The sequence below is a fragment of the Diceros bicornis genome, chromosome 1, assembly GCF_020826845.1.
Source record: "Diceros bicornis minor isolate mBicDic1 chromosome 1, mDicBic1.mat.cur, whole genome shotgun sequence".
In the NCBI taxonomy this organism is placed as follows: Eukaryota; Metazoa; Chordata; class Mammalia; order Perissodactyla; family Rhinocerotidae; genus Diceros; species Diceros bicornis.
Window position 1 is genome coordinate 32,627,865 of NC_080740.1, and position 13,979 is coordinate 32,641,843.

Below are 13,979 nucleotides of genomic sequence, written 5' to 3' on the forward strand. Positions count from 1 at the left end.
CTACGTTGCAGTGTTCCACCAGTAACGGGGCTCAGCTTCCTTCTCTCCGCTACAGCTAGCTTCCTCTTCAATCCACTCTCGCATATCTTCTCCCACTCGCAGTTTCTAGTTGCTCTTACTTTCTGCTTTGTCATCACTTCAGCATGACATGGCTACTCACAACTTTTAATATCCCTCCTCGTGCAACCCTTTTGCTTCAGCTCTCATTTCCTGTCAGGCATTCCCTATTTCTCCACAGAAATTAGCGAGAGAACCAGGCTGGCCTGCCTTACCTCAGCGTCTGGTCCCTGGCCAACCTCTGACTGGATGGGCCTTGAGTCAGGTCCCACCACCAGTCTAATCAGCTGTGGCTGGGAGGAGTGGGGTCTTGTGACCTGCAGCGTCCCACCCCTCTGGCAGGGGCTATGAGAGTTGGGAGACAATTCATGGGTTTCTTGCCTTTCTCACGTCTTCTGAGGAAGAGGCATTGACAGCTTTGTTCTGTACTATCTTTTTAAAGAGTTTGTATAGAAAAGTCTTAGAAGACAGATATATTATCCTCCCCTACCCCCAGGTCAGAGGACAGATTTGTTACCTGACCAAGATAACAAATAACTTCTTGCTCTAGGGCAAAGGTTAGGCAGACTTGCCAGCAGCCCCCTTATAAGACTGGGGTTACCTAAGCTCGAATTTTCCCATCTGTGACACAAACTCACTGTGTTTTGCAGCATCCACTGGGGCCAACCTCTGCACCATCCCCGAGGGACACAGGGGCAAAAGGAACTGATGCAATTATGAAGCTCGTGCTGCCCGCTGTACCATAAGAAATAAAACCCTTTGTTTCTGATCCAGGGGTCTCATATATTCTGCCAGAGTCTATGAAACTTGTTAGCTTGTAAGATGGGTAAAATCTCAGACCCTCTGCAGCTCTGGACAGTGAGAAGGGATATTTCTAGCAGAACAGTCGTGGCAGGCACTGTGGTGAAGCCATGTAATGCAGCCTTCTACTCTGCTTCCTCTTAATAGTCTTACCTACATATGGGTTAAATAAGCTCTAAGGGGTTCTCCAGGGCCTTATTTTGGGGAGAAAAATGTATTATACAGCAGTGGGGTTGGCAGGGAGACAAGAACCCAAAGGACTGCGCAACATTTGTGCCCTCCCTGAGAAAACCTGGGCACGCCCCAATTTGGCATCTTTGTATACCATGGTGCCGCTGTCACGTCAGGCAGGGGCTGTCTCAACACGACTGTGCATGTGCACAGCACTTAGTACCCTTGCTTCCCAGTGTGCTTTCTCATTTGGTTCCTTCAGCTGCTCTGAGAGTCACAATGTAGCAAGTCTGAGAAGTTGACAGTGGTGCTTACTTGTCAAGCCCTTAAGATGGTTTTCAAGGTATGTTAGCCCTGGTCCATCAGCACAGTTACCAAAACGTATACAATATCTTGCACCAGAGGCTACATGGCCAGCAGGAAAGCTTCAGAACTGCCTGCTTTATGTTCTACTTTCTGAGTGAAAACACACTGGATGCTTATGTGTAAATGCCTTAGAGCACAGGGAGAAGGGAAAAGTAACAAAAATATAGCACAGGAAATAAGAGGGACCGGACCACTTTTCAGTTTTGCTTCTCTCCATCCTGCTCAGCCCCATCTCTGGAAAATAAATTCTTTTCAAACTTCCCTGGTTGTGAGACATCGTGACCTGCTGGGTGCCATAGGGCACATAACCTCTTAAGAGATCATCAACCTACACATACTGCTGGATACATAGCTATAGAGCCTTTGGGCTTGAGGGTGGTTGCTGGTAGCAGCCACCTCGGGGGTGCTCAGCACTTGTTATTCTTCCTCCCCTGTTGGTTGTTTCTAGCTTGGATAAACACAGAGGGGTTCCTAAGGCCCTGTGACCCAGGCATTCCCCCGACCAAGATGAACCCTTCCTATACAGTGAATCCAGCTGCTTTGATGGAAAACACGTAATAGTCTCCTCACTACCACGGACACTCCAGGAAGCAAGGGAGTTTGGCTCTTGTTTACGGTGGTGCCAGAGTAGGCACTTGATAAAAGTTTGTTAAGTGGATAGCAGCTCAGGGTATGCAAACAGTTAATTTGTTTGGATTAATGAAAGCATTTTTTCAGTAGATTCAGGGAGGGTGCCAGGCTGATATGTCCTAATATATTATTTTCATAAGCTCACTAATTTTTATTTAAAATCTTTAAACATCTTTCAGGGCTATTTACTCATTCAGCTGTGGGCCGTAACGAAGGTGTTCTCTTGTGATTCATCATCATCCAATTTAGACTAGAGCTTGTTTTCCAGGCAAGGTTGATTCTGTAAGCTCCCCATCCCTATCCTCACCTGCCTTAAATGTGAATTTAAAGGAAAACAAAAACTGACATTCTGTAATGGCACCAAACCTAGGGTACTGCAATACCAGAGTTGAAGGATCCTTGGTCCGGGTCAAGAGCAGGAATTATTTGTTGAGCCAAAGGCTGGTATGTAATGAAGTCCCTTATAATAATAGTTGCCTGTAACACTTGGGTTTTTTTTTAACAAGAAAACGTAGACAAATAGAACTAGGGCATAGCTTAAATGCCTGGAAAGAATTTAAAATTTAAAATTTAAGGATTGAAATCGAAAGGAAACCCTCTGTCAAATGTCTATTCCTACTGATGAAACAATTTGGGGGTGGGTTCTTTGCTCTTTGGAGTGATGTCAACTGTGAAGGCAAATGTTCACAGTTTCTTAAGGAAGAAATCCAGAGACCTTGGAAAAGGGCAGGGTAGTCGCTTATAGCCAGGCATCTGCATTAGTGAGACAACAGAAAGCCACACACCTCTCAGGCCACATAGGGTCTCTGCAGAGTAATTTACGGATTCTGAATTATCAGGCAAAGGCAGAAAGTTCTCATCAGATCCTAATGGTGACTAAGAAACTTCACTAATCAGGACGTTAGAACTTCGGTCAGTGGTACATTATTTAGAGCAAAAATATCTCTTAACAATGTAGTAAAACAATATGGCAAGAAAAAAAAATATTTTTCAGAATTTTGAACAGACTCCCTTTTTTAAACTCAGACTACATCTCAAACAACTTACTTAAATATTAATGTTGATCAGATAGGTTGCTCCTACCCAGGGAGGTGGCATGAACTAGGAAGAACCCTGAGGCTCTTGGCTAAGAACCAGATGCAAGGTTTTTATTTGCAAAGTTGAGACAATACAACCTATCCTGCAGAACTGTTATGAAGATTAGCTAAAACAGAGAGCCTAATACAATGTCTAATATTCAGCACTTCATAAATGGGAACTATTCTTATAAATGTAAAAATGCACATTTTTCAATGAATCTAATTAAGACAAAATGCCGTGTTACAATCAAAGGAAAAGAAATCACAGTAGCTTGCACAATTTTTTACTGACAGTGAATGGCCAAGAGGTAGTATCTTTCTAAAAAGACAAGACCTACTCCCTCCAATTTCCACTATAAAAACTGTATATGGATTATAAACTAAGAATACAAAATGGAATAAAAATGCCATATCTAGGTATGTAGCCTTTCAGTAAAATTAATACTAATTTTATTATTTTCATTTAATAAAGTTTCCCCTGTCAAATTCTTTCAAGTCCTCAGAGGTGATTAAGATGCTTTTAAGATTTCGTCTGAAATGTCCCTCAATCCTACAACGTAGTGCTAAAACCAAACAACGATGGAAAGCAACCGTATTTCCCCATGTCCCCATGCACATCAACAAAGGACCTTTTTTTCAAACCTTTATCCATGCACAAACAGTAGCACTGAACACATAATTTAGATTCATTACTTTACAGAGAAAACAGAAGCAGAGTGATGGACTTGTCAAGATCATGTTACTTCAAATACCACAATTTTTGAGAGGGAAAGAGTAGATTCCAAAAATCATAAAAATGAGCTTGACATTGATCACTTATCAAATTCTAGGGCAGATTAATAAGCAGACGGCATGCGAACAGTTGGAAGAAGAGGTAGTATGGTTTCACTAAGGATGAGGCATTTCCAGCTAACTTCATTTCCTTTCTTGATTTAATGTACTATGCAGATTAGGGTACTTCTATAGACAAGGCAATCTGCTTGTCGGCCAAACGTGACAACATTTCTTATGATGTGCTTTTAGGAAAGATGATGAAATATGAGCACATAAGTGACTGGTAGTTGCTTCAACTGTACCCAAAGTACTGATTAACAGATCAAAGTCACCTGGAGGCCAGTCTATTAGTGGCATTCTGAAGAGGGTCTGTATTTCATCCTGTTCTATTCATCAATAACTTGGACAAAGTCACTGAATACCAAATACATGCTTCATCACAACTGGAACTGACATAAGGCTAAGAGGAAGAATCAGAATTCATAAGGACCTTTGCAAGTTAAATTTAGTATAGATGAATGCAGTCCTTCAATTAGGTTAAGAAGAAATTGTATAAGTAATTATTAGGAGTGGACTCGCTTACCAGCAATGCCTGTAAAGTTCAGCAAGAAACAATGTGATATGCTTGCCTAATAATGATGGTGATGATAATATCAACATATACCAGTCATAACAGTCATATGACAATCACTTTGAAGTTGGCAATAATGCCTCTGGACCCTGCTCTCGTCAGATCATAGAAGAATTGTGTTTAGTTCTGAGCAGTAAAATATTTTAAGAGAGGGACTGAAAGAACCAATGCCAGGCTGGTCTGGAATAGATATCATGCAAGATTTGAGAGAAGTGTGAAGCCTGAGGGAAGATATGAAGAGGTGGCCACACAGAAGAGACAGAACCTTTCTGTCTAGGTTCACACATGTGCTATTTATAGGAACACTGGGTGACACTCTTCTAACAATGAAATCTATCCCTTGTAGGGGTGCTGAGTGGCTCCAACTCTGGAAGCAGTGGCTGGATGAAAATCATATGATATAATTACTATAAAAGGATTCTAGCACTACAGAAGAGGTGTACTGTTGCTGTTTCTAGCTCTGAGACTGTATTTTTCTAGCACATATTTATTCTATTAAGGGAGAATCAGAATTCTAAACTTTCTAAAGCTTGTAAACAAAATGATTAGTTTTCTATCTAATTTAACGTGGTCATAATCTATCAGCACTCAATTTACTCTTCTGAAATGGGTGAGGTCTTTTCACCCTTTGGAAACCATGAGGAATCCTTCTAAACAGGTAGACTTGATAATACTTCCATGCCTGATTTGGAGGAAGCACTGAAGAGAGACGGGCCTCCATCCTGGAACTGACGGTTTCTGCAGTCCTGAGTCAGTGTGGAAATTAGGCTCTGGTGAACCTACAAGGTTGTTAAGAGCATTAGGCAGGAGAGGTCAGGGACTACTCCTTCAGAGCCCTGCCAGAAGGAAGTCCATCACACACTTCTGTACAGCTGGGCTCCATGTTACAGCCTTCTTAGATCACAGTTCAAGGACTATAAAATCATGTACTCAGGAGCCTATCCCAGACTTCTTTAATAGCTGTGTTCTTTGTCATTAACGCTAAACCCTCCAGGGGTTATATTATACAAGTGATATGATTGCACAATTAAATGTTAGAAATGACCACTGAGTATATCCTGTTTATTTTTTATGATTTACACAGAAAATGATGGACTGGGGTTGTAGAACAAAAAACCAATCATTACATTTAGACCTGGGCTTTTGAAAAACTTGCATTCCATTTTAACAGTTCATATATATTTAACAGCTTATATATAAATCCAGATCACAAATAATCTTAAGAATTAGTTAGCTTAAGGACAAACAATTAAGAAACACAAAAGAAAACCACATGGATCCACCTTTAAATATCAGCATTCATATTACAAGAAAGAAAAAAATGTTTAAAAAAAATAAAATTATTAGGTCAAGTCACTTAACATATAATAGAGAAATAAGAGAAACAATGTCTTTATTAATATTTATACTTATTTCTAATTTACCTTCATATACTCTTAACTTTTTCAAAAAGATCCAAGATGTGATCAAACAATATTTTGGTGTCTGAACTTGTCAGCTTCAGCTTATATCAGCTTGTTACAACGAAAATCCTAAAACCTCAATTTTCTTTTTTAAAAAAATTTTAAGACAACTCTTATTCAACTTTTCTCTTTCATAGCAGCTGTTCAGAGTAGGGAGCCAGGAATGAAGAACAGAAACAGATGGAGAGCAAAAAGTACAACAGCTTTCTTAAGCTTAGCTCTCAACACTGCTGGTTGAGTTTGGAACCAAAACCTCTTAACAACTGGCAGATAATAGCTAAATCTTAACAGGCAAAGAAGAAATATTTTCTTTGGGACAGCTGCTATCTAGGATAAGAAAACCAAGGTCCCTTAATACTGCCTAAATATAATGTGTGGCTTATTACAGAGAAATCTGTAGCAGTGTCGATTTAACCAGTAAGTGTCACAACTGATCAACACTACTTAAAGGAAATCAACAACAACAACAAAAATCACATTAGCCACAAAGTTCCAGAAACCAGAAAAAAAAAAAAATCACACTAGCCACAAATTTCCACAATATACACATGAGAATTAATTTTAATCTGATTTGACTCCTGGAAACTGACTGTTCATCAATGAAAAGATGGAAAGATCACAGAGTAGAAAACAAGCAAAGATTAGTTTATACAACAGTGACTATATACATCAGAAGAAAAACATGCTAGCTAATGCAACATTAAGGCCTGAATGTAAGCATTTCCAAAGTCACAGAAGCCCCAAAGAATCCCTAAATTACAAAGTCACCACATTACATGCATGCAATGTTCAGTTTTGTTTTACCCATAAAAGGATACACAGTATTCTGCTGTAAATACCAGACATTTACACTATATGCAAAAATCAGAATGCAAGTGTTATGTTCCTTATATTTAAGCTTCAAATGTGCCAAGAGTGAAAATTCATTTATTTTTAAGAATGGAGAAAAGGGATGAAATATAAATACTCAGAGAAATTACACAAATAAAACGTAATTTCGCATTTGGGAAACCATATAAATATTTCTTTTACGTGTCCAACCCGAATTATCAACATACTACTTGGAGAGATGAACACTCACTATGTGCTTTACTATTTTACTTGCTCAAATAAGGTATTCTAACACCCATTATTCTCTGGTGTTGACATCAAATCACATCTGTAAGTTAAATATTACATCCGTGTTTGTACATACTTGCCTACTGGGTGTGATTACCTAAACGGAAAGCTATGCAATCTTAGTTTTGGCTTATATAACTACAAATATGACACTGTGGGTCAAATTCCCATAAAAAAGAATAAGCAAAGCTGACTTCCTCACTTTTGTAGAAGCTTGTGAATAGCTCTTTTAGAGGGTAAATCTGAAGTCAGGATCTTCTTTTCTCTTTCAGAGAAAGGAAAATAAGAAAGGAATCGTGTTACATGTTCAGTGCTGTTCACACAATCACTAGGCAATCATATAATCTATTCCCTTTTCACCCATGGCTTAATTTGAAACTATCTATTTTTATTTTAGTTCCAGGTAAATAATTTTGCCAAAATAAATTAGTGTAAAGAAACAAATGCTGATAATGTAATATGAATAATCCCTGTTCAGGAATACTTTAAAGGAATAAATTATAATACAGTAAGGTTTAGATATGTTGTAAAAAGGTATGACCAAATCTGGCCTATATTCCACCATTTTTAAGCTTTATACAAGTTAGTACAATTTAATCTTCAAGTTTTCTAAGGGTTCAGATTCTTTTTTGGAATTCAAATAACTGTTTAAACACTTTATGCATGTTTTTGGACTTTCCAAAATATTTCAGAACCAAAATTACCTTAAACTAACTATATGAAATATTTATTAAACAAATGTGCCATGAGTGTTTTGAACCTTCAAGTATAATTTTAACCAAGTAGAAAGGATTTCATAAGGCCATCTAACTCATCTCCTTGTACCAAGCACTGAGCACACTGGTTGTTCACATGCTTTACTAACCCGACCGCAAGACCAGCCACAGCACAGCATTTATATGCTTTACTAACCACACTTTAAGCACACCCACCATTAAAAAAAAATAATTTACTACCTAGCCATCTTAGATTACATTTAAGACTTAAAAATTTTGTGATGCTCTAGCCAGAATTTTAGCCTTTGCTTTGGCATTCTAAAAAGTGTTAATTTTAAACAAAGATGAAGGGTAGATACCTTCCTAAAAAACCACTCAGTATTATGAACCAAGAGGTTTTGATGTAGCAAAAGCAAAGGGACCAATGAAAAAGCATGCTTTGGAATTCTTTTTATTTCCAATGAAACCAAATTTTACTACTGTTGTGATCATAGTTTTCACATTTGATGCAAACAGGAGAGCTTAATTATAATCACTTAGTGGCAGTACTTCAGACAAAACCAATAATGTGTGCCACATACATGATTATTTCTTCTGGAGAGAGTTAATTGATAAGCTTGACTTTATAATTAATATCAACATATTCAACTAAAGCAAATGGATGCACTGCTGCCAACATTCAGCTCGAAAATGTTTAGTACTTTTTGCAAACCTAAATTTAGTTTAGAAAGGTTAATATTCTCTTTCTAAACTATGGCATAGGCTATATATGGCATTTTTAATATATTTATATATAATTATTTGCACATCAGATTTAGAAGGAATCTGCAGATTGACAGACTGATCTTATTCAAGTGTTGAGGTTTAAGGAGCTTCTGCGGTACTGTCATTTGAGGGTGGGGCATCATGATCAGGCTCGGAGGAAGCAGCTGCAGATGCTTCAATAACTGCAGGTGGAAAATGACGGCGGCACACAGGGCATGTTCCCGACTGGAGGGAGAAAAAAACAAGTTCAAGCCAATGGAAAGGTTTTAACTGCCACACAAGTATCTTAATAAAGAAAAAACAGTATCATTACCCTAAAACCAAATCAAATAACTTAAAAACAAAAACTAAATAAACATCAAACCCACACAATACAGAGAGGGAAAATTTTGATGCTATTTTCTCTTCATCCTAGTCAGACTCTTAATTTCCTTGAGGGTAAACAGTGTCTCTTAATCATGTTTGTACCTTTTAGGTCACTCATCTTTCATTTAGTGAGTATTAACTGAGAGTCTGCTATACGCTCTGCTCGGCACTGGTGCTGTGGTAGAGGGTGAGCAAGGAGTCACAGAGCATGTCCTCACCTGAACTGAATTATTATGATTTATTCAATGATGCATATCTTAGCGAAACCACAGACCTATTTAATGCAAATATTTATTACACCAAATCATCCCCCCAAGACCTTTATCATACACACTAAAGCCTCAATTTAGTGTAGCAGATATGGCAAAGCAGATGGACCTCAGCCCTTCTTTATAAGCAGTACCAGTCCTTTTCAAAAAGATATGGAGAGTTGGGTGCCTTCCAAATGATAGAACAATCAACCATAGACCTGGGAAGGAAGATGGGACAAGGAAAGCAGTTATACTGAGAGTACAACATTTTAGGACCAATGGAAGATTACAGAGATATGTCATCTGGTGATAGATTATCCCCTCACAAATCTGGTGTTTTTCACAAAGAGATCTCTCTGATAGCAGAGTGAAGAAATCACACTGTTGAAGGTGACAAAAATTTTTATCTTGGGAACCTTGTCCCCAGAGGAAAGGCTTCACACTAAGCAGTTTCCTGACGAGAGAGACTAAAGAGATTATTAGGGTTATAGCAAAGGGTTACAGGGTTACAGCAAAATCAATGACAATTCAGGGCTGTGTAACATATATAATGTTTACAATTCAAGAATTTAATTCAACAAACATTTATTATGCACTTGCCATACAGATTGGGCCCTAACAGCAACATTTCAGAGTCAGATAGATGAGCATAGTCTCGATCAACCACATACTAGCTGTGTAACATTGAATGAGTAACCATCATCAGAAAATGGGAATAAGGATATCAACATGTCACAAAGTTACTGTGAGGAATAAATGGGAAAACACACGGGAATCATCTAGCAGTGATTGACACACAGCAGGCACACAAAACACTAGATCCTTCTTAAGGCTCTGATACTATCACGGGAGTTTAAAGAAAGGGGATATTAAGGATAGAAAAGGTGGAATTTAAGCTAGAGCTACCTAGATCATCTAATCTTACAGATGGTATGGGGGAAGACCACATGAGGCTAAGCAAACATGAGCAAATGTACGGAGGGGTAAATCTGAAGAGATAGGCTGGGGGCTAGATCATAGAAGGCCTTGAAAGCCAAGACAGAACCTTTAGATTTTATAAAGGAATGGTGAACAGTTCTGCATAGAAATTTTAAGTAGAGTTTTGACAAAGATGAAGAGGCATTAGAAGGGAACCAACAGCAAAGAAAGAGAAAGGAAAGAAAAGAAGGGAGGAAGGAGAGAGGAGGAAGAAAGGGAGGGGAAAAGAAAGAGAGTTGTTGTAGGGAAGAGAAGGAGCTGGGAAAGTGATTTGGGAATTTCTACTGAACTGTATGAAAATACCCTTTATGCAAAAATAGAGTTCACAGAGAAGATTTAAGTAAAACTCTTTTTTCTTAAGTAATTCAAATATACTTAAAAATTATTGGGTAAATATTTAAGGACAGTATATAAAAATTTGAATAGGAGGTACCTGGTAAGTTATTAAACATTTCTCATATACATTTTCAGAGATAATGATCCATATTAGCAGAGTATCCGTATACTGTTACAGTACTCTGAGTAGTGCCAAAGGCTTCTTTGCTTGACATACTTTTGAAAAATTTCAGGGATATGATTAAATATCTAATTACTTTATCCTAAAATGATTTTTTTGATATTTAATCATTCTAAAAATGATTAAATACATTAAGTAGTGTTGTCTATATTGTTTTGTAGACAATGTCAGTAAAGTAAAATAGTTCAATATTACCATTTATCTGTAATCATTAAAAGGTAGCCAATTTTTAACAGTGAATTAAAAAGTATTACGAAGTATGTAGTTATATAAAACAGGCTTAAAAGACACTACTATCATGATTAACTTGCAGGAGAAACTATTAAAATATTAATTTAAAAAAAAGTAAATCTACAACTTACCTTCTGTAGCCAAATTGAGACACAAGGTTTGTGAAAGAAATGGTGACAGGGTAACTCGGTCGCTATATCATCCTTAATATACTCACTGCAACAGATTGGACAGCATTGCTCCTGACCAATAGCTGAAAACAACAAATAATTGGATCTATCAATCCCATCAAGTTCAATTTTAATAAACTGAAAATCAACATATTAACTCATAGATGATACCTATGAAAAACAAAAGAACCGGATCAATTAATTGGCAAACATGTTTCTGTCTAATACATGAGAGTTTGTAATTTAATAAACGTTGCTTTTATAGAAAAGTTGACTAGGGAATATTTGTCCCTGCCTATCACTTGACAAATTAAAAATATTCTACTAGGTGAAAGTTTGTCAGAATCTGGTTTTATAGAAAATCTAATGAAAGTTTCTAAAATCTATTTTATCTTCTAGGTGCACTGATAGTATATTTACGCATGCAATGTGTCATTCGACATTCAGGAGCCACTTTGCCCTTACCAGTGTGATCTTCAAGAACAAGGGTTTCTGGAAGACCATCAATACTCTCCTTACTGGCTGGTGGATTGGCCACCTCAACATCCACTGCAAGAGACTCTAAATGTGCCAGGGCAGTCTGAAAAAGAAAAGTCATAGTTCTTTGTTAGGAAACACTTTACAAACAGTAATAGAAAACTATTTTTAAAGGTATCTTTCAAAATTATATCCACGATTATTCTCTTCCTATTAAGTTTCTTTCGCTTGATTCTCCTTGCCCTTTTTGCCTCCTTCCAAAAGGAACCATCATTGCTACCATGAAACCAAAACACCAAAAAACATACCAAAAAAAGCCCTACTTTTCACAAGTACAACAAAAATCTATCTTGTCTCAATAACCATTTACTTGTTCATTATATACATATATTTTTTCAAAGAGTGGTTACCTCTTCTAACTTATGACTTCCTATGTAGAATCAGTAACATGAAAGAAAGCAAACATTTTGGGCAGGTTCAAATCATGGAAGATAAAATGTGGCCAAGGTTAGTAGATGTTTAAGGTATAGAAAAAAATAATGCATTTCTGAATGGCTATATCTATTACTGGCATAGAGTTAGCACACTCATATTACTAGCTCACTAGTATTACTAGGTTATCTGGATTGTGAACTTTTTTAGGGGTTCAAATGTCTGTATAAAGTTACTATTCTAACAAATAGAAAGAATATCAGATCATATGACCATCTAGTATGAGTCACTCTCATCCTTTTGTGGTTTGATTAGCCCTTCTGGCTAAAATTAGATTACAACTGCAGGTAGGACATATTTGCAAGACCCAATAGGTAAAAACAACCGAAGTATCCATTGACAGATAAATAGATAAACAAAATGTGGTTGATAAAGGTAAGTATATAGTGAAATTCAGAATACTCTGATACTGTAACATAGTGGTGTGTTAATCACTTTACTCAAGTATAAAAGTTAAAGGACAAGAGTATTAAAAATAACTATAGCTACAATAACTTGTTAATGAATATGTAATATAAAGAGGTAAACTGTGACATCAAAAACATAAAAGGGATAAAAGCATAGAGTTTTTGTATGCAATCAAAGTTAAGTTGTGATTAGCATAAACTAGACTGTTAAGATGTTGTATGTAAGCCTCGTGGTAACCACAAAGCAAAAACATACATTACATTCACAAAAGACAAAGAGAAGGGACTCCAAGAATACCACTATAAAAAAATCATCAAGTCACAAAAGAAGGCGTCAAGAGAGGGACAAAGAACAAGGGAACTACAAAACAACCAGACAACAAGTAATAAGATGGCATTAGTAAATCCTTATCTATCAATGATTACTCTAAATGTAAATGGACTAACTTCTCCAATCAAAAGGCAAAGAGTGGCTGGATGGATAAAACGACAAGACCCAGGGGCCTGCCTGGTGGCACAGCGGTTAAGTGCGTGCGCTCTGCTTTGGCGGCCCAAGGTTCACTGGTTCAGATCCTGGGTGCATACCAATGCACCGCTTGTCAAGCCATGCTGTGGCAGCATCCCATATAAAGTAGAGGAAGGCGGGCACAGATATTAGTCCAGGGCCAATCTTCCTCAGCAAAAAAAAGAGGAGGGTTAGCATGGGATGTTAGCTCAGGGCTGATCTTCCTCACAAACAACAACAACAACAACAACAAAAAACAAGACCCAACTATATGCTGCCTACAAGAGACTCACTTCAGCTTTAAAGGCACATATGGGCTCAAAGTGAGGGGAATAGTCAATACAAGTGGAAACATAAGAGCTAGGGTAGCTATACTTACATTAGACAAAACAGACTTCAAGCAAACATGATAACAAGAGACAAAGAAGGTTATTATACAATGATAAATGGTCAATTCATCAAGAGGCTATAGTAATCATAAATATGCACCCAACATCTGAGCACCTAAGTATATTGAGCAAATAAAAACAGATCTGAAGTGAGATTAGACAACAATACAATTAAGTAGAGGACTTGAACACCTCACTTTCAACAATGGATAGATTATCCAGACAGAAAATCAAAAAGGAAACATTGGACTTATTAATTATACTTTAGATAAAATGGACCTAACAGACATATATAGAATATTTCACACAGCAGTAGCAGAATACACGTTCTCTTCAAGAGCACACGGAACATTCTCCAGGACAGATCATATCACAGGTGTCAAAACAAGTCTTAGCAAATTTAAGAAGACTGAAATCAGACCAACTATCTTTTCTGACCAAAATGGCAAGAAATGAAAAATCAGTAACAGGAAGAAAACTAGAAAATTCACAAATATGTGGAAATTAAACAACATAGTCCTGAACAACCAATGGGTCAAAGAAGAAATCAAAAGCTATCTTGAAACAAATGAAAATGGAAAGACAACATGCCAAAACTTATGGGATGAAGCAAAAGCAGTTCTG

General features: G+C 37.3%; 1 protein-coding gene across 2 annotated transcripts in view; it reads right to left on the bottom strand.

Annotated features, from left to right (window-relative positions):
- Positions 1–5,554: 5,554 nt before the first annotated feature.
- PJA2 (praja ring finger ubiquitin ligase 2) overlaps positions 5,555–13,979 on the bottom strand; it is a 70,855-nt gene continuing 62,430 nt past the window's right edge. For both annotated transcript variants that reach the window (XM_058538298.1, XM_058538292.1), the window contains 3 exons: positions 11,551–11,665; positions 11,047–11,168; positions 5,555–8,797 (listed from right to left, as the gene is read on the bottom strand). In XM_058538298.1, coding sequence (XP_058394281.1) covers positions 8,672–8,797; positions 11,047–11,168; positions 11,551–11,665 — 363 coding nt within the window. In that variant the 3' untranslated portion in view covers positions 5,555–8,671. The remainder of the gene's footprint in view (positions 8,798–11,046; positions 11,169–11,550; positions 11,666–13,979) is intronic.